This window comes from Poromitra crassiceps, assembly GCF_964638095.1.
Source record: "Poromitra crassiceps genome assembly, chromosome: 6".
NCBI lineage: Eukaryota > Metazoa > Chordata > Actinopteri > Beryciformes > Melamphaidae > Poromitra > Poromitra crassiceps.
Window position 1 is genome coordinate 5,250,109 of NC_139627.1, and position 20,752 is coordinate 5,270,860.

The window sequence follows — 20,752 nt, forward strand, 5'->3', positions numbered from 1 at the left end:
AATGTGTGACAACAGACGGCACCCTGGGGGATTTGAATGAAATCATAAGCATATGTCCTGCTTTATACTTGTCATGCTTCCATTGCAATGGAGAAAATAAAGCTAATTTTGGATGCATATTCCCACACTGTCAGTACCAAATTCATTCATTGTCAGCTTCCAGATTGACGTCCCAGATTCGCTCCTTGGTTCTCTGCTTTCGTGGGAGAGATTTCTTCATGTGCAAAACTGTTCATTGAGCTGTCCAGTATCATAAGAATAATTTATGTGAATTCTGTTTCATGGTGGATTTCACCTAAGTTGGCTGTATAGACCAGTTGTTCTCAAATCTTTTCACTTGAAGGACCCCTAAACTGACAACAATTAGACCACGGACCCCCATTTGATAGGATTTTGTCCCACGGTCCCGCATATGATAATAAGATTGATGCTTTTAGATGTTTTATTACAGAAAGTGTATAAGACCCATGATCGAAATAGTCATTGTGTTACTTATGAATGGAATTATAGAGAAAATAAAGTACCCCCCTTTTGGCTGGGGACCCCCTGGAACCCCCTCAAGGACCCCTGGGGGTCCCCGGACCCGATTTGAGAACCACTGGTATAGACAGCAGTATCAGGCTGTACTCTATGTGCCTGAGGGGCATCTAAGAGAGGCATCTTAAGAAGAAGTCCAGCTGCCGGTCTAACTCTGACCTTCACTCTCAAGGCAGGCAGCTTCCCCAGATTCCCTCTGGAGAGGATGGGGAGCACACGTACTCGGAGGTGGGCCGGCGCTCCTCCACCGCCCACCGCACCGACGACGCCCTCTACGCCATGGTGGGCCGGGCGGGGCAGACGGACACGCCGGCGCCCCCGGCCGTGCCCGCCAACACGCCGGCCCCCCCGGACCCCGACGGCGACGGCGTGGACGGGGGGCTTCCCGAGCCCGAGGCCCAGGTCATGTCTCCCCCGCATCCCCAGGAGGCGGCCGAGTACGCCTGCGTCCGGAAGCTGAGGAAGGCCGACAAGGCCCCGCAGAAGAGGGACAGCGGCACGGACATGGGGGAGGCGCCGGCCCCGCCTCCGCGCCACGCCCCGCCCTCGCACCCCGCCCCTCCCCCGCCGCACCCCCACAGCACAAAGTTGCCCCGCAGAAACGTGGAGTCCTTCAACCTCCCCTCCTTCCCAAAGGTTGGTAGAAGGAAAATGTGCTGATGCAATAGGAATCCAGTTTTGATCTGGTGTTTTCGAGTAAGTGGTTTAAAACCGCTTAGAAAGCAATTTTGCCATGTTTCAGCAAAATCTTGGTTCCTTAACTATATGATGCTCTTGTTTGCATGTGTGCCCACAATCTGCTCATAAACTACTAGGGAGTGTGCATCTCGCTATAGAGCCCTGTGGCTGCACGGGCCTCAACTCTAGGCCCTAGGCTAGCCCGGGGCCTACATGTTCAGGCCCGAACCCGAGATGAGCCTGACGGCCTGTCAGAATTCTGGGCTTGAGGCCCGCCCCTTAAATAAAATAAGTAGTCTTAAATTAGTCGTTTATTTGATTGGTATGCCTATGATATTATGTCATAAGCTATTAAAAACGGGCCTTAGCGATGTGAAACTCGCCCCCCCTTGTGCTCAGGTCAGAATACAGGGCTCTATCTCGGTAACAAAGGAAAAGTAAGAAAGATAAATCAAGAATAAAGAATGATCAAGAAAGATAAACGATGATCTCACTGACTGAGATATCTTAACTCTTCTTGATGGCCCAGTTAATCTGGTAATTAAGGTATATTGCCAAATCTATGATCAAGTTAATTTATTATTCGAATTATGTATATTAGAGCTTCAACACTTGTGAAACCTCAAGCCACATACAAAGACATGCAATACGAGGATTTGATGCCAATAAATCTCAGTGAAGAAGATTGGGAGAAATAAATGTAGAGTTTCTTTATGCTTTGTGTAAGTTATGTAACCAGTAGGACAGGTCATTCATGGAGAAGAGGTGAGCCTTCCTCATATATGTTTCTGAACATGTATTTGCTGCCATCCAGGACAAAGACTCAGTGGTGAAGAGCATTTAGTTTTGTGGGTTTGAGGTAAGTGAGGAGATCAATAATCACTACCTGGAATGTCCAGCGAAGCAGGATCTTTGCTGTTGGCTCTCCAGAGGGACCAAGTCTGAGTGGAGCAGTCGGCGAAATCAGATAGATCTGACAAAAAGTTCACGATAAATAGTTTTCCAGTGCATCGCCAGTCAGTGTCAAGCCCTGGAGGTGTTGGCATCTTCTTTGAAGGTACATGGGTGCCTGAATGCGACTGGAGAGTTTGGCCTATCAGCGGTGAAGGCGTACTTGATGTTCCAGCCATTCTGGGGACCGGAGACAGAGGTCAGTTTGAATGAAGCTGCTACCCTGAAGTGTCTGCTGCACCCCTGGGACCACTGCTCTGGGCTTAGGCTCTCCGCTCTTCGTGCAGAGCCTGTGGGCGACTGGCAGATGCATTGCAATCCTCTCATTCTATAGCAGTGATTCCCAACCTGTGCATCACAGCGTATTGCAAGTGAGCCACACATCGTTACACTGTAAAAATTACAGTACATTACATTAAACAAATTATTAAAAAAATACCTTGCTGATGGACAGCTCCTTGAAAACTGTAACACTGACAATGGAACATGTTTCAGATGCTGTGTTAGTCACTGTGGGAAAATAAAAAGCGCCCTGAGATTTGGCCTCCGTGTTTTCTATGGGGTCGGAGGTCGGCCGCGGAAAGTTGTGAGATTTTCAAGTTGGCCCCCGAGTTGGAAAAGGTTGGGGACTGCTGTTCTATAGGATGATCTCGATCAGCTTCAGTAAGGCATTATATGACATGATCAAAATCAAAAGAAAGGTTCTCCACACTTGGATCCATGCAAAAATCTTTACTAATGTACCAAGCTTTCGGTCTATAAGACCTTCATCGGGGCAAAGAACTTTGTGCCAAGTGTGCTGAACCTTTCTTCTGATTTTGATATGCTCTTTGGCCCTTCTGGCACCTTGGCGTCTTCCAGTCGTGAGTGCGGTGATCCTCCTGAAATATTATAGGACATTAAAACATGCACATTGTGGTGAAGGTACTGTACAGGGTCGTAGGATCTGGGGAGACTTCGAGGAGCATTTGTGTCACATTTCCTGTGTTGATGTTGTTCTATCAGTGCAGATGTTGGCGTTTTTCTTCAGTGTGTGCACTGAGCCACAGCATGCACGATGGCACCAACGACACCGCAGATTTTTTTGTCATGTTCGCACTTCTTCTGGGCATTTCTTTGAAATCAGGGCACTGAATGGTGTTTGTTTGTTGAAAGGAGTTGGTGGTGACAGTGTGTGTGTGTACTGCTCTCACTGGTGTCACCAGCTCCATCTGGTCCCAGCAGCAGGAGTGTAGGGGCGACAGCCTGCATTAGCGGTGGGTGCACGGCTTTGCGCTGCCCGCTAGGTGACAGTGGGACTCCCATTTGCTGCCCTGTGTGAGGTCGGCGAGGTCACAGCAGTGTGCCTCTGACCTGAGCCGGGTGCCATGTGCCACAGTTCACATGCTTTACACGTGTACATGCAGGCTGCTCGCAGTGCCGTTCACCCCCACATCGTTCTCGTGTGGATGACGCAACTCAGTGAAATAGACCCCAGCCAGCATATAGCAGCAGCACACATGGTTCCTTCATTTTACAAGCTCCACCTTCCAGGGAAACATCGACGCAATATTGTATAACATCCATCCACTGCAGTTCTAATCCAAGATTTTTGTAGTACAATAATTTTTCTTTTTGAAATTGGTTCATTTGTGTTACCTCATAAGGTGTATTTTTACACCTCATAAGGTGTATTTTTGAAACTGCAGTTTTCATTTATGCACAACCCACTAATTGATTTTATTTATTTGAGTGTCATGCAGCACTCCACGTGCCCAACCCTCATGGGTTTACAAGACACATAAAATACAATGGTAAAACATTGCAACAATGGTTACATTTAACTACTGTCTAGTTTGTGTATGATATGTTTTGCCCCGTCTGTTGGCTCCGATGTGCCGCCACGCATGCAGTAAATGTATGCGAGTTAACGCGTAGAATAATAATGACCAGCCTCCTCCTCCTCGAAGGTGATTTGTCGATTTGTCCGACAGGAAGCGGTGTTTATGGGCAACGGGGAGCAGTACATCTGGAAGCCTCCCGAAGAAGAAGACGTCATCATGCTCCAAAACAAAGCCCTGGGCCCTCTGACCCCTCACACAGTAGAGAACATACAACCTTCTGCTGCTGCGGTGAGCAAAGGATGCTGCTGGTACTCTCTACATGCAAGTCTAAATCTGTGTCTTTACTGTCGTCATGCTCAGTAATGGTTCCGTTTGATCGCAGGTGGCCGAGATGTACTCCAAGGTGTGTAAACCAGGGAAGAAGAAGAGAGCGGTGCCGGGGTCTCCCCCGGCCAACCCCGGCTTCCGGACCTTGGGGCGCGACCGGGACCGAGATCGGGACGGCGGGTTTAGCGTAGTGGTCAAACCCCAGACCTGGGCCCCTCAGGAGGGCAAAGCGGTCGGCGGAGGAGGAGGGCCCCTCGACCTGGACCACTGCTACGAGTCCATCGGGACCGAGGAGTGCGACCACCTGGCCTACGAGGCTATGGAAGGCGGGGGCGCCTGGAAGCGAGAGAGGCCCCCCAACACCTGCGCCACCCTGCGGCCCAGGAGGAAGAAGCCCCAGCAGCCCTTGCAGCAGCAGCAGCCCCCTCCTCCTCCGCCGCCGCCGCAGACGCAGCAGACCCCCAAGCTGCAGCACCTGCCCGCCAAAGCCCTGCTGCTGCCCGGGGACAACCTGTACGAGAGCATCGGCGACCTGAAGCAGGGCTCCACCACCTCCAGCACCACCACCATTTTCACGTTCAACGACGGCATGGAGATGTACGTGACAGGGCTGTAAGGCCGTAAGGGCCGCACTGTGACCCCCTGTGACCCCTACAACACAAGGAGCTAAAGCTAACGGTCAACCAAGGAGTGACGGCTAAGCCCCTCCCCCATGCTCACTCACACATACTGTTTACATTCAAGTCATGACGTCATGCCTTTCAGAGGCCGCCGACGAGGCCTTCAGGGGCATTAATGTCGATCGGTTATGACCTGGGCTCAATGCAAAGTCCAATCTCTATATACCTTCTAAGGAATCCAAAGGTAGTGAATGATAAATGAGCACAAGACCATTGCAGAGAAATCTGTAGGTAACAGTAGCACTTCTATTTTGCTGATACATGTGCAAAGCACAATTTAAGTGAAAAGCCTAAATTCTTCCTCAATTATAGCGGGTAAAAAAATAGTATAGTTTTATCTGGTCCTAGCGGGACGCCCTATCTGGGGAACGGGGCATTTGTGTGAGACCCTTTGGTAGCACTTAGTCTGTCATGGACTGACAGGCCTTCCCTGTAGTTGGTCAAGATGTGATTCAAGAGGGAATATAAAGGGATGAATTATCAATCAAAAATACTTGAAAGCTCAGGGACCAAGAGTATCAATTATGAGAGTATTATAACAAAAAATTGCACACATTTTTCATTCCTCCTAAAAAGCTTCGATTCATTTTGACCATTTTCGCGTTTTAAAATAGACCCCGATATTTCCCTCTTTCGTGTTTTGTTTCATTATGACATGGACTGACAACTGTCTCCACTGCTGTCTGTAAATGAAGTGTTTTACTTTGTCGATCCTGTTTCTGCACTTTGCCTGCTACGAGTTGCATGCTAAAAAGAAAAAGAAAAAAATCTAAAACAAACAAAAAAATCAAGCACTGTCATGTGGTACCTATATGAATGGTTTATTTTAGTTTTCTATCGTTGTTGGTTGTTTAGTTACTTTTTTAGTGCGTTGCTTTTATTTCTCTCTAGAGCACAATGTCGACTTAAGATGAAGGATGTCTTTGGCTCATTTGGGACCGTGCCTAGTGAGGAGTGTTTCTCTCCTCCCGCACCTCTCCGACACAGAGGTGCAGTACAGCCGAAACAAGACTAAAGACAACTGCTTGAGTCGTATAGATGGAGACAGTCCCACTCAACTTCCCCCCTCTCTGCTCAGTCCTCACTCATATCTGTGGAGCGTTCATCACCATAGTCTCTGCTCATATCTGCTTTGGTTCCACCCCCTAGTGCAGCTCGAGAAGCTCGTAGAACCGATGTGTAGTAGCAAACCTTTACGTCTCATGGTCACGCCATCGATGAACACTCTCTCCTCTCTCTCTCTCTGTTATCAGTGTTAAAATATAGCAACGTTGCCGAAAATGACAAAAATGTGAAGCGAAGTAAAATTGCTAAGGAGAGCATCGCCTATAAGGATAACACACACAATTACATCGAATCTTGGACAATAAAGATGATTTCATTTGACCAAAATATGCCCAGCAAACAATGTGATTATACTGTATGTTGATGCAATGTGTATGTACATTACAAAAGAGAAAGAATAATAAATATATCATCGGTGTCAAAGAAATCTATCTTTTACTATTATGTTTAATTGTGTTTTGGAATGACTTATCTAGTGACACAACTGCAAAACAGCTACGATGTAAATTTCAGTGTTCTGTTTGTTCTTTTTTGAAGCCATGACGCTACGGTGTGTTCTTGGAAAAGCCCAGCTAAGTTAAATGTGGCAGCTATAATGTTGTGTGTTTGCTATTCAGACTACAGGGTCCTGTACTCCAAGCGTGTAATTAAGTGCTAAGTGCAACAGATTGTAATGTTTTATATCAAGATTACTATTCATGAAAATGTCAGTCAAGTTTATACTTTTGTAATAAAGTGGCACTTTAAAAAAAAAAAAAAAGTGTTTTATCTCATAGTCTCAAGTTATTAAAGCCCCAAATTGAAACAAAAGCAGTTTAGCCTGAAATCTGCTGTGTAATCCTGATGACTGCCTTCGCCTTGACGCTCAACAGCAACCAAGAGCAATTTCTGTAGCGTTAAGCTGTGCCATCATCTAGCACAAAAGGATCAGACAGCGACCAGACGTCCTTTCATTTAAACCTTTTCTTCTGATCCCAAAAGCTGCCTGTATACTCATGTCTTCAATTAAATAGAAAGGTCATGAATGCTATCAAAGAAAGACAAAATATATGAATCACAAACCGCAAATTACATTGTTCAAAAAGCCTCAAAATATTATAGACCTACTTATTCCTACTCTTACAAATACATTAAGGAAATATATATTGTTAAATGTATATTTGTTCTTGTAAAAATAAATCATTATCTACATAAATATATATGTATATATATAATATACAATATTAAGGCGTGTTTTTTATATCCCCTCAGTTCTTTTGTACCTCACAACCTCATTTCACATGGTGTGTGTGTGTGTGTGTGTGAGTAGCCTATCCATTTATTGTATTGTTTTTTATCTGTGAATGTCTGTGTGTACATGTGCATAACATGTGTGAGAGTAGTGGGGTCTGCCTCTGAGTAGCTGTGGGGGGAGAAAATAGGTCACCCCTTTAAAACAAAAAGCTTGCAGTCAACATCGCAACCGTCTGCTGATTTCTCATTGGTGGACTTGTCTCCATAGTAACAGGTTAACCTTGAGGCAGTAGTCACATGGGCAAGCGAGTCTTTTGCTGTCTTGGAGGATACAGCATGCATCGCATGGCATCCACGATGATCACACCGTCACCCACTCTGTGAGGGGGGCTGCCATCGCATCCAAAGAGAGATCACCCCAAAAACACAGCTGTCGGCCTGCAGGTGCCCAGTGTCATTATAGGTGGTGTAATATTAGGTGTGAACACGATGCTACGCTCGCGGCGCATGTGACGCGTTACTCGTCCTGCATAGAGTAGAACATGAATGAGTGAATTCATTGAATGTAAAAAAAAATGTCAAATTAGAAAAGAGGAAAAATAAAATAAAAAAAGATTAGTTTAATATTATTACCAACCAACACCTCCTAACAGGGATGATGGGTAAGATAAGAGGCTGCAGGCTTGTTTCAAGTGTTTGGAGTAAACAGCATGGACATAATCGGGACATCAAACTGGGAACCCTGAGGTCACAATATTATTCCTCGAGTGTTCACCCAAAAACACATGATTTGTTATCATTAACTGATGCGTTCATAACTATTCATATCAGGCAGCTGCATCATGAACGATAAGAGCTATTTCAGTTATTGTGAAACTGCCACTTGACCATGAACATGTGATTTTTCAAATACATTCCTCTTTGTGACGGAAGTGACTCGTGCGAGTGCTTACCATGGGTGCTTACCCATTCCTTCCAGGGGTTTTCTCTACTGTAAGGAGAGACTGATTTAGCAAATACTGTAAATCACACTGAGAGAAGCTAAATGTGAGCTACACTGACCCCTTTAGGCCTTAACGGGCAACACAAGGGAAGCCAGTCTGCCTGCATCTAGAACCCTGGGATTAAGCAGAGCAGAAGTGTGTAAAAAATATTCCCCAAGTGTGTGTGTGTGAACACCCATGACCTCATACTGATACGATCACTCCAGAATCCATAATCAATACGTGTCATTTTCCGGTCCAAGTAGCCAGTTGAGAGGCAGTGAGGAGTTATGGAAAGTGAAATCTGCAATTTGTATAATACAACTGCGAATATTTTACACTCTATGTGTAACTCTACTGTATTAGATTCAGATTATCTTGAGAACGACAACATATTCCCTTTATGATATATGTTTAATATAAAAATCTCTGACAACTACTCTACCTGAGACTGAGATGACAAGTATACACACAACACACATAGAATAATCTGTTATTAGATTAAAGTATGAGTGCATTTATCTCAATACATACCCTGCATAATATAATTGATGATACTGTTATTGCCTTATTGTAACGCAAAAGGTAATGGCACCGTTTCATTTCCCTGAACCTCTGAATATAAAAGCATCCGGATGAGCAGTCCGAGGATCACTTCATTGTATCAATTGAACAAAACATCTCTCATGCGTATGGCTCAATGGAGACTGTCACCTGTAGCTTCAGAGTAGAAAGATTTAAATACAGAACATACAAATTAATATAACATTTTTTGTGATTTACGCCTGAAGAGGAGAATGCACATTGCACAATAACAGTGATTTTCAAGTAGGTTTTCCACGCAGCCTCACTGGTCTGTGTGTGTGTGTGTGTGTCAGCATGATGGCTGGTCCTGCCCCTCCTCATCGCTCCAATTGTCAGATCCGTCTGTGCCGAAGTACCGGTCTCCAAAGTCCCCTGGAAGCGTAGAAAACACACGACAACAGTATAGATTCAGGGCACCGTCTCGTCATCAACGCGTCACAGCGTGGGGGGAAAGCCCCCGACTGTCACGACGACACCTCCTTTCCGTTTTCCCCCACGGCCCCATGGAAGTGATGTATTGTGGGTATTGTTCCCACACAGACTCACTGTATCTATACTCAGTTACAGCTACACTGTATAACTGGGTCACAGGGCTGAAGAATATAATTCACAAAAAAAACTATGTGATCACACACTAAAATGCACCGGTTTTACTTTCTGTTTTTCACCCGAGTATTTGGAAATGAGAGGTAATATAAAATATATATATATAAAATTTGTCTTTTGGGATGAAAACATTCAGTGAAAGGTAATACATTTAACCATTATGACCTACGTTCATACATATTCTGCTTTAGTTTAGCAATCACAAACCATGCATCCAAAACCATGCGCACAAAAGAAAGGGTGGTATTAAGAATGCATTATAAATTGCACAGGGATGCTACAGCCATGAGCCAAAGAACCCACATCCATCAGCAGTGATTCAACTTGGACGAGCTCTTATAAGTTGAGGGGCGAATAAGTTACACTTTGGTCCAAAGCAGAGAGTACTTTGGACACAAGCGTTCTGATTTTACAGTGTCGTCGTTACACAAAGAGCCAGTAGGTGCATGTTGAAGACTTACCAATACCGGGAGTCACATGTAGGAAATCGTCCAGACTCTTGTCCACGGCCGTGGTGATGATTTTGACCCGGGGGAAGGCGTAGGCCACAGAATGCACCCCGAGCTCCGCCATCAACAGCGACACCAGCACGATCTTCTCCTCCTGCACCTCGTGATCCTGCGCAGGCAAAGACGCAAAGTCACCGCCAAAAACCATCAGTGTCTTGTCTGCTCTATCCTGATCAGAAGCACAATTAGTGAATAGAAAGAGAGGGATGAAATTATTTGACACTCCCTTCAGAATTTCTTCACGGTGACGATGCTAACCTCACCTCACCAGGGGGGGGGGGGGAACAGGGGGGGGGGAGACTTCCAGTCAATGAGCACTGAGTTGATTCACAAAAACAGAAACAGATGAGTGACCGAGAGGGGCGGTGTGGTGTCCCTGCCAATAGTCGGGTTTCCATCCACCTGTTTTGATGCAAAATTTCAATTTGCGCATAAAGAAACTGAGTGGAAACGCTGCCTAATTCACAAAGACCTCGTGCGGTGGAAACAGTTTAAGCGATATTCCGTTGTCTCTCCATTCAAAAACAACACAGTTTGCCTTGATCACTGCAATACCCGCCGTGGTAAACAGAAGAAGACTGGGATATTAACTTTAAGGCGATTCACTTCTAGAATTGAATGAAATTGTATTCACTTACTATCTGCTCCGTGGATTATAACGTTATGCTTGCCGAGTCGCACCTGGTAATCCAGAAATAGCGTTATGTACTGTACCTTTGTCTACTTGTAGATCATCAAGAAACCTTAAATTAATAACGTTAGATGTGTTTAACAGAGCTGTATATCGGGTCTAGCAGCTGATCAGCAGCTCAGACAGCCTCAAACACGAGGTGATTGACAGCTCTATAATTTGCAAAATAGCAGTGGATGGAAACGCGCACTGTTCCGCATTTTATTTTGCCGACTTTCTGAAAATTTGATTAAAAGTTGCGATACATTTGGATGGAAACCCAGCAACTGTCTTACTGACGCACAAGGATGCTTATCTCCACCCACCAGTAAGACCCGTACTGCCATCATGGCAGCAGCGCCGGTAGAGACTGTGCTGTCCATTAGGATGACGTGATCTTCACCGATGTCTTTGGGCAGACGCAGGTAATGCAGCTGGAGAGGCCAGAGAGGAGGAGACAGGTTACCATGGTTACAGAAGCAGGAAGGGGCAAATCTAGTTACCAAGGAGACATGCACCATGTGGAAGAATCAGAAAAATTGAAAAAATTATGATCGTTTTGCATGTGACTCTCGAGACACGACACCACATTAACTCCATTGTATCACAAATATAAAAACCTATTCAGACTATCGTGACAAAGCCAGTTGTTACTAAAGGCGCATCCCGACTCCTCTCTCATTATACATCTATCTACCTCCGGTTCCCCTGAGTCGAGGTTGGTCTGGATCAGGATCTTGCCAATGCGAACATCCTTGCAGACCGCTCTCAGCGCCGGCTCCATGGTCTCCCCCGCCCGCAGGACCGACACACCGGTGATCTGTGGAGAGAGACGCGTAATAAAACGTCAGCAGCCTAAAAGGGGGCACTTCACCGAAAAACAACCATGATTTATTTCGCACATAGTCTCACACAATATCCAAAAGACTGTAAACCGTTTCGCAGACATGAATTTAGACCGACAGTTATTGAGAGTTGATTTGAATTACAGTATGTTGATGCCAGTGATGTCATGTAACACAACACAAACGATTCAGTGCCTTCTGATGACATCACTGACATCAACTTAACTCGAGTCAACTCTAAATAACTGTCAAAAACTAAATGAATGTCTGCAAAACTCTTTACAATTTTCAGATACGTGCGAGATCACGTACAAAACAAATCATCGTTGTTGTTGTTGTTCGGGCGAAGTGCCTCGAGACCTCGTAAAGCAGAAAATACCACTCACCCCTTTCCCGCTGTAACTGCGGCCCTGGTACTCCTGTCCTTGAGGAGTCTGGACCGTGCGCGCCTGCCGCAGCACACACCAGAGTTACTCACAGTATAACATCATGACAACAACAAAACACACCTCGATGTTCACTGAGGCGTTTTAGAGCAAAGTCGACCTACTTGAGACGGCAGGAAGGTGAGGGCGTGCTCTATGAGAAGGCGCATTAATCTCTTGGAGTAGAAGATGAACTCATCTCGAGTGGTTTCCTTGTCCCTGCGTTGGAGAAAAAAAGGGGGGAGAGAGACTGATACTGCTCGCTCTGTAAATAGGACACAAAAGCTGTCTGTGAGCTCGGGGCCAGTGGTATCTACTAGGGATGTTTTCAATATTTTTTTTTTTTTTACAAAATGAATGCCTATGGCAGAAAATACGAAAGACAACGTGTTCTCCTCAATGAACTCTTTATTTCAATGTGTCTCCTCTCCAACACTGCTGTCCCCGGCGCATGCTGGTGTGAATTCCCCATGTTTAAAACAGTTTTGTTGGCACAAAGGCCCGTGCCCAGCCAGAAAACTAGAGACTATATGAAGCTCCACCTCACGTTAGTCGGCTGTGCAATGGAGTGGGGCGAGGAGGAACGAATTCCACCCAAACCTAGTCCAAAAAAAATAAATAAAAAAAATAAAATAATAATAACAAAATCGATCCAAATGCCACAGGATCGATTCCAATCCTTAACGATCAATTATCAATTTTTGATCATTGATGAACATCCCTAGTATCTACCTTCCAGTGGTATCTACCTTATGATGGTGTGCAGGCCTCTGACCTGCGGCGTACTCTCCAGCACACAGAGAGTCTGGGGCAGCAGCGGCTGTGTCTGCTGGGCCGAGGCCAGCACCGCCCTGGGACCGGGGGGATCAAAAAGGTTTGATTCAGCTAAAGTTGTCCTAGTTCTACTGCTTTATTCTGCTGCATTGTAGAAGAAAAGGAAGCAGTTGACTCCCTAGTTCTGCCCTTTTTTTTTAGGAGCAAGACAGACCAGAGTGCAACATGTGATGCTGATACAAGAAGCTCCGATCACAACAACAAGCGGCGCGACGTTGGGCTCGGCGGGGAGAAAAGGGGAGAAAGGAAAGGTGAAGAAGATATCAGCGTACCTGACACTGAGCTCACGCTGCATAGGGAGAGAGCGTGAGAGAGAAAGACATCAAAATGAGGGAGGAAAATGCAGATAGTGAGAAGAACAAATATTTTAACATTCTCCGGCTATTTACGTGTGAGAGAGAGAGAAGTGAAAAGATTGAGAAGCTCAGACTTATTTGAATCTGACTGAATCCAATCTAGAGCTGCAATGATTAATCGATCGACAGAAAATTAATCGACAACTATTTTGATAATCGATTAATCGTTTTGAGTAGAATTTTAAGAGAAAAGGTTGAAATTCTCTGATTGATCTGATGATTCCAGCTTCTTAAATGTTCTGGTTTCTTTACTCCTACAGTAAACTGATATTGAGTTGAGGACAAAGCAAGACATTTGAGGCCGTCATCTTGGGCTTTGGGAAACACTCATTTGCTACCATTTTCTGACATTTTATAGACCAAACAACTAATTAACTGATTAATCGATTATGAAAATAATCGTTAGTTGCAGCCCTAATCCAATCATGTAAATACGCCCCCCCCCCCCCCCCCCATAAACGTATGCTCGGGACAAGATAGTATGCCAAAATCTGTGGGTCTGCCTGGCTCTCTGGCTGTGTGTTGTCACTTTGTGCCACATGGTGGCGCCATCTTCCAATGAACCATCCATTCGCCGCCGCTGTCACTCACCTCCTCCAGCTGGCTGTGAACATGCTGGACGATCAGATCGATGGCCACCATATTGCCACCACCTTAGAGAGAGAGAGAGGCATGGAGTGACACGAGTGTTTCAGGTCTTTTCCTTGTGACACGGTGGACAAGACGACTCAACTATTTCCGCCTCCAGATTTGTCTCTCACCTCTCGGCACAACAATGTCAGCCAGCCTCATGGTGGGCTCGATGTACTGCTCGAAGGCCGGCTTCACAAACTTGTTGTACTGCTTGAGGACCCCCTCGATGTCCCGTCCGCGCTCCGTGATGTCCCTGCGGAGCCGCCGGACCAGCCGAATGTCCGAGTCGGTGTCCACAAAGATCTTCATATCCAGGAGCTGCAGGCAGCGAGAACAAACACCCACACGACACGGCGCTGGTTCAATATTAACCCAACCAAAGCAGCTGATCAAACAGCTACCTGGACACGATAATCTCTTTCTTATCGTTCGCACGTAACAGTAAAGGAGTTTTTCCAAAATGTGAAAAAGCGAGCAGCATAATTAAAAGCGTGTACAGACTTACCTGAAGAAGCTCTTTGTCAGCAAAAGACATAATTCCCTCAAATATGATGACACTGGCACCGTACACATTTTTCTGCATACAGAAGAGGGAAAGCCAAGATAGTGTTCAGAGCAGAAGGCACTGAAGTGGCTGTTTGATGAACACGTATTTGCAGCAGCTAAGCCCTTACAAGTTTAAGATGCAGAATGTCACTTTGTAAAGCAATTGAACATCTGAAAAGTAAGATAAGTTGATGATACATTTTCAGTATTGGGGGGGGAAGGGTTTGTTGTTGTTGTTGTTGTGCAGAGAAAAACAATATGTAGACACAAAGCAACTGTCTCATTGGCTGTCCTATACTTTACACCATAGTTACAATACAAAAAAGCATCTTTACTGCTTCGATTTGCGATATGATAGATCGGCAATAGAGACAGTCGGCATGTGTGGGAACGCCCACAAAATGTTATACGGCTGGCGCGCGATTGGGGTGAAACCGCCCATATATCTCAATGGGCTAACTCACCAAAGGTCGGTGCTGCGGCTCTAAACGACAGGTTTGGGGATTCTAGAGCAGAACACAAGACGTCTGTTCAGATGTGCGTTTACTGCGGTGGTTAAATCCCCGATCGTGTCTGCCTGGGCTGGGCTAGCAGCTAAATTCTAACTTTGCTGAATGGATAGAACGGGGGATTTACCCCACCCTGACCACGCCCCCAGCCAGGCTGAGCCAGCTAAAGGTGGGCTCAGACTACAGGATTTTGAAAATCCTAGCCGATTTTTAAATCTGGTTGTGACACGCACTACAGGAGAATCTTCCCAGATTATCTTCCCTATAATCTCAAACATGCACACACTACAAGATTTGTAAATGTGGCGCACCACGCACTACAGGATATTATTAAGATTATCAATCACCTTGACGCCCGGCGGCCATACTCTGAACCTGTTTCGATTTTGGAGAGTCAAATGGGGTTCCAGCAGCGACCAAAGCGATCCGCCCCCACCCCACCCCTCTCTCTCTTCTCCTCTCTTTCATGCCCGCCTGTCTCGCATATGCTCCCCAAACAAATCGGCAGTTTAAATATAGCAAGCGTGTAAACAACGCGACTCTATAGCAAGATTGTCTGGACAAGTGAGAACACAAACACATCGGATACAAAAATATATTCCCCTGATGCATGTCATGATGAGATCAGATCGGCAAAAGTTTGGATAGACTGGATTGCTTCCCGCAGCAGCAATGCCTTTTTTCCCCACACTGCTCGATAGACAGGTAGGAGATTACAGCCTCTGACTGGCAGGGGCTCAAAACTACGGTATAACAACTTTTTTATTCATTGGTCATTCATTGTGATATAAATTAGTGAAATTTCCCCCCAAATACTCATGGTTCTGTGCTGTTGGTATTTGGTAGCCTATCTGATGCCTGCAGTGCAGCGCATCAAATGAGCCGCGTCAATTAACGATAATGACGGGAGTCTTGGGCAGCAGCAGAATGATGTATTCGCACAGATTTTCAAGCCTAAATATCAAACATGTTTGATATGATCGGGACGGCCCCGATGAGGCTGTGAGCAGATCGGGAGGCTTAAGATTGGATCTGCAAACAGCTCACACTACAAGATAATCGGTGCCGAACATCGGGCCCGACCAAGCTTGGCAAGCTGCCAGGCCAGATTTCTCCTCATTTCTCGGGAGGGGTAAATCGGGCATAAATCCTGTAGTCTGACATCGCCTCAACCTATGCGTCATTTTGTAGGCGGCACATGGGGAGAACCCAAGCCTCTCGCCGTTGACTTTAATGTAAAATAGCAGTACCGAAGAAAATTCTAGAAAAATAACAGAATCAATTTTGTTTATTAATGACACAAAGACACCATGACATGACAATATATTACAACTGGGCCGGCCACAGAATGCACAAGATACATCAGAAATATTACTTTGACCCATCTAAAATCATTTAACTCATGACCCGTCTCTGATCTAGTTCCAGTGTCCGCCTGTTGCTAATTTAGCCTTCCGACATTAAATGCTCTTGCAGTGGAGCCCAGCGTCGTTGTAGGCTACTTGGCTCAGGCTAGACTGCCCTGACATGTGACGAGTCACATGATTTTAGATCGGTCAAAGTAATATTTCCGATGTATCTTGCGCATGCTATGGACAGACGAGTTGTAATATATTGTCATGTCATGGTGTCTTTGTGTCATTAATAAATCAGATGAATTCTGTTATTTTTCTATGATTTCTTTTGGTACTGCTATTTTACATTGACGTCAACGTCAACGTCCTTGTGTTCTCCCCCTAAAAGGGGGCGGGACCATATTGCCGATCTATCGTATAAGACTGGAAGAAAGTTACAAGCATTTGGAAACGATTGTATATGGGCTCTTTTCTTTTTCTTTCTAAAACTACATGGTGAATGAACCATGTAGCCAATTAAAACGGAGGAAATCAATATTGAGCTTGGGTGTGGTGAAACGCAGCTCACCCAGTCTTTCTGCCGCCTGTGTGTGGTGAAGTCGTACACGGGGATCTTCACACTCTTGCCCTGCTTCAGCTTGCGCAGGGTGGTGACCAGCAGCTCAAAGTCAAAGGCCCCCGGGTGGTCGAAGTTGTAGTCGTTTCGTGCTGCCAAGGCCTGCTGCTCGGGGGACAGCACCTGCAACACACAGGTCCATACAGCGTAGCAAGTAGCAGTAACTGATCGGGCTAAAATCAAAACCGGCTAATAGTTGAAACTGTGGTGTAAAAATGAGAGATGCTTTTCAGATGTCATGGTGAATTGTGCAGGGCTGCACAATTAATCGTATTTTCATCGTCATCGTAATATGAACATGCGCAATGAACTCATCAAAAAGACTGCCTGAAACGCAATGAATAACAAAAGTGGTTTTATTTACATGCGTCATGCCTTCCCACTCAGCATCTGATCATTTTGTCTTGTGTTGTAAATCCAGCGTACACCTTTCCCTTGCAACAGTGCGCTCCGCCCCTCTGCCAAAGCCCAAACATGCTGTGTGTAGTTTCAGCTAGAGTCAGTGTGTATTTCATTTCTTTATTCAGTGGGCATAGGCTATTTTGGGGTCTATGTTAGCATTATTAAAGCAGAAAGACATAAGAACTGTATAGCTAATATGCATACTTTAATATTTGTTTATTTATCACAAGTCGTATCGTCATCGCTATATTGAACAATGTTATCGCACATCGTAGATTTTCCTCATATCGTGCAGGCCTAGTGAAAATGCCTTTTTGTCTTCTTTGATTGTCTTGTGTCTTTTAACTGGGGAAAAGCAAAGCATGCACGTCTCACCTTGTAGAAAGAATCCATGGACAGCAGCACGACCCACGGCACGTCCAGAGCCTCAATGATCTTATTGACCACGGTGGTCTTCCCTGAGGCGCTGCCCCCACACAGCCCTACGCAGAGAACAAGCCACATGTCAATGCATCCTTCTGTGTGTGTGTTTTTTAGAGTGAGTCTAATTCTGTCTAGAGGTGCACTTAAAGCAAAGTGTTTACGTTAGAGCTGCGACGATTAATCGATTAAGATCGATTAGTCGATCGACAGAAAATTAATCGACAACTATTTTGATCATCGATCAATCGTTTTGAGTACAATTTAAGGTCTAAATCCTCTAATTCCAGCTTCTTAAATGTGAATATTTTCTGGTTTCTTTACTCCTGTATGACAGTAAACTGATATTATCTTTTCAGTTGTGTGGACAAAACAAGACATTTGAGGGCGTCATCTTGGGCTTTGGGAAACTGATCGTCATTTGCTACCATTTTCTGACATTTTATAGACCAAAAAACGAATCGATTAATCGAGAAAACAATTGACAGATTAATCGATTATGAAAATAATCGTTAGTTGCAGCCCTAGTTTATGTGTGAACTAAGACAGCACATGGGTAAAAGGACAGGTTCTGCAGCACGAACGTCAGATAACGTGACACGAAGGCATAATAATAATTATAGTCTGACAGAACAGACAAAAGGCAGTGGCGTAATGTCATCCATGACTCTCTCTGACATACCGATGACAAAGGCCTCCTTGGACTGCGCGCCGTGCTCGTCGTACCAGGGCGGCCGGCCGGCGGTGTAGATGGTGCGCGTGCCCGTGCGCAGCAGCGGAGGCTCCGTCTTACTGGAGGTGGCGCTCTTCCTGCGCGGCGGAGCCCCGACGGGGGGCAAGAGCCGGTCCAGCGAGTCCTCCCCACTCCCACTGCAACAACAACACAGCGAAAGCAAAGCAAGGGCAGGTTACAGCATGACCACAGGCAGGTTACAGCATGACCGCACAGAGGCCTGACACATCAGTCTGCGGTTTGAAGCCAGGTCCTTGTACAGACCTTCCCGTCAATGGCTATTAAGTGCCCTCTTTCAACCCGAATCAATAAAACACAATTAAAAAGGTGTAGAAGAAGATGTGTGTATCAATAAACAACAAAGGAAGAAATGCGTTGGATTTGACAAGTTCCTGGCTGAGGGGAGTGAGGTCTGCATAGTAAGCAGCAGTGTATCAAGATGTAGAGAGACATTTCGAGGATGATGATGTCATCGCGTTCATCTCTCCCAGGCGCTCTTGTTTGCTGTTAAACAAAACAGACCTACAATTACTTTTTGAAAAGCTCAACTCAAACTCTACAGCACAACACTTTTTCGGGATACCCAGTCCTTAGGATCTCACAGCAACTGTTTACTATAAAGCTGGATCGGAGCATAAACGTCAGCTTAGGTTTTACGTCACACCTTCTGAGGACACATGTAGGGACTGCTGCCTTGCCTTCCCACTAGCAGCGATTAGAAATCAAATTAGCGAGTCTGTTAGCTCCTTGTGTGATGCAGAACTGCGTTATACGCAGCAGAAATTAGCAAAATCACTGATGAATGTTTTCACTCATTTCCCCCCGGGGATCATTAAAGTCTTTCTGATTCTGATTGCATGTTCAACAAATGCAATTTCGATTGCATATAATGACACACACCGCAGGCAACCCTCTGAGACCCAACTCCACCTAAGAACATCTGGGCCGATACACCACAGCAAACTAACCTAGAACCTGTCCTGCACTTCCCCTCCTCACCTCACAACAACCCCTGTTCAGACTCCCCGAAGACTATTTATAGCTCTGCCTGTTCACACAACGTTCTGTACGGGAGGAGCACTCAATAGCTCTGTCACTAAACCTGTTATTGCTGCCAGCAGTGGCATTCAGGAACATCTAAACAGACAGCCTGGATATGAAATGAATAATACATTAGCACCAACAAAAACTGCAGTCGTGGAGGCCAATAAGGACTTACCTGCCGCCGGCCCTGAGGGACCAGCAGCCAGAGATTCTGCAGTCCAACAGAGTCATATCTGTCTCAGAAAACGACGACCTGCTGCCCTCCAGCTTGCCTGTGTCACAGCAACGCTCCCACAAACCACAGGAGGGTAACGCTGACCGAGAGACAGACAGCAAATGTGTGACACTTTTATCAGCTTCTTTTTCCTTCAAACACCTCTTTGGGGACTACAGTCTCTCTCTCTCTCTCGCTCTCCAGTCTCCACGTGCCTCGCTTTCTCTGTCCACCTCTTTGCGTGTAGGTGAGAGAGGCTAAGAGGATCACTGTTGTTAACACTGATGGCACAGAGCTGTTTGGCTGGTATTAATAGAGATACCTGCTCTATAAGCAAAGGGGAGAGGGGTCGGACGTGTGATCTGCTGATCCTGCCTCCTCAGTTCAATGCTCAGATAAACAGAGAGCCACAGCAGAGCAGACAGAGCAATACCAGTGGGGATAACCAGACTGTTGGGCGGTACAAATATCACAACAGGATTATATGAAGATATATGAATGATAATAGACTAGCTATACGAGGGATCAGCCGAGCAGCATTTTGGTAAACACACCGCGTCACTGGGTGGCAACGGCAATGGAACCCTATGGAGCATGAGCTTTGGGAGGCTTGAGTGTCTGACTCTAGCCGGCTGACGCTGTTTACATTTAAAAAACTGCGACAGTTCACACAACTTTAACACTACATGCATATATTATACATCAAACTCTTGAGCTAATTCTGGGTGGCAAGTGACGTCACGCTGATCCCTCCTATAGGAATTATAATAGAGCTAGCTATATGACATATTGGGGGGGGCATCAAACGCGGTGACTGGTGAGCAGCACACTGTAAACTCACTATTGTTGAGTACCATAGACGCCGGAATATGATAGGAATATCATGGGGATAGGTTTCTCATTAGGGCACCTATGATGATGACAGACGACGGTGTCAGCAGGCAGCGTGTTTATGTTTAGGATCCGGATGCTGTAGCTGTAGCTGTAGCTTTAGCCCAGTGAAACAAGCAGCATCGCAGACCTCATCTCGACACACTAAAGGCTTCAAACACAGACAGAAACACTCATATTGTAATATTAATGTACCTGTCCGAGCGGGACGACATTGTTTTCCTGCACTCCGTTTCCATGGGGATCCTGCGACCTCGGAGACGGTACCCGGCGTACCCGGCT

At 45.7% G+C, this 20,752-nt stretch overlaps 2 protein-coding genes across 2 annotated transcripts in view; one reads left to right on the plus strand and one right to left on the minus strand.

Moving 5' to 3' along the window:
• The window catches only part of LOC310778830 (uncharacterized protein), a gene marked incomplete at both ends in the record, with an annotated part of 6,996 nt that extends 2,064 nt beyond the window's left edge, over positions 1 to 4,932 (plus strand). Inside the window, 3 exons of the mRNA XM_083639275.1 lie at positions 653 to 1,173; positions 4,140 to 4,277; positions 4,372 to 4,932. Coding sequence (XP_083495401.1) covers positions 653 to 1,173; positions 4,140 to 4,277; positions 4,372 to 4,932 — 1,220 coding nt within the window. The remainder of the gene's footprint in view (positions 1 to 652; positions 1,174 to 4,139; positions 4,278 to 4,371) is intronic.
• A 4,066-nt stretch (positions 4,933 to 8,998) lies between these two features.
• On the minus strand, positions 8,999 to 20,727 carry LOC310778632 (uridine-cytidine kinase-like 1). Its single transcript, XM_083639117.1, has 15 exons — positions 20,666 to 20,727; positions 18,271 to 18,458; positions 17,544 to 17,650; positions 16,719 to 16,889; positions 14,246 to 14,317; positions 13,869 to 14,058; positions 13,699 to 13,760; positions 13,024 to 13,040; positions 12,667 to 12,768; positions 12,043 to 12,136; positions 11,879 to 11,941; positions 11,345 to 11,467; positions 10,974 to 11,081; positions 9,930 to 10,086; positions 8,999 to 9,234 (listed from the first exon to the last, which is right to left on the minus strand). The coding sequence occupies exons 1-15, from the start codon at positions 20,707 to 20,709 to the stop codon at positions 9,152 to 9,154; spliced, it is 1,581 nt and encodes a 526-aa protein (XP_083495243.1). The 5' UTR covers positions 20,710 to 20,727; the 3' UTR covers positions 8,999 to 9,151.
• Between the last annotated feature and the right edge of the window lie 25 nt (positions 20,728 to 20,752).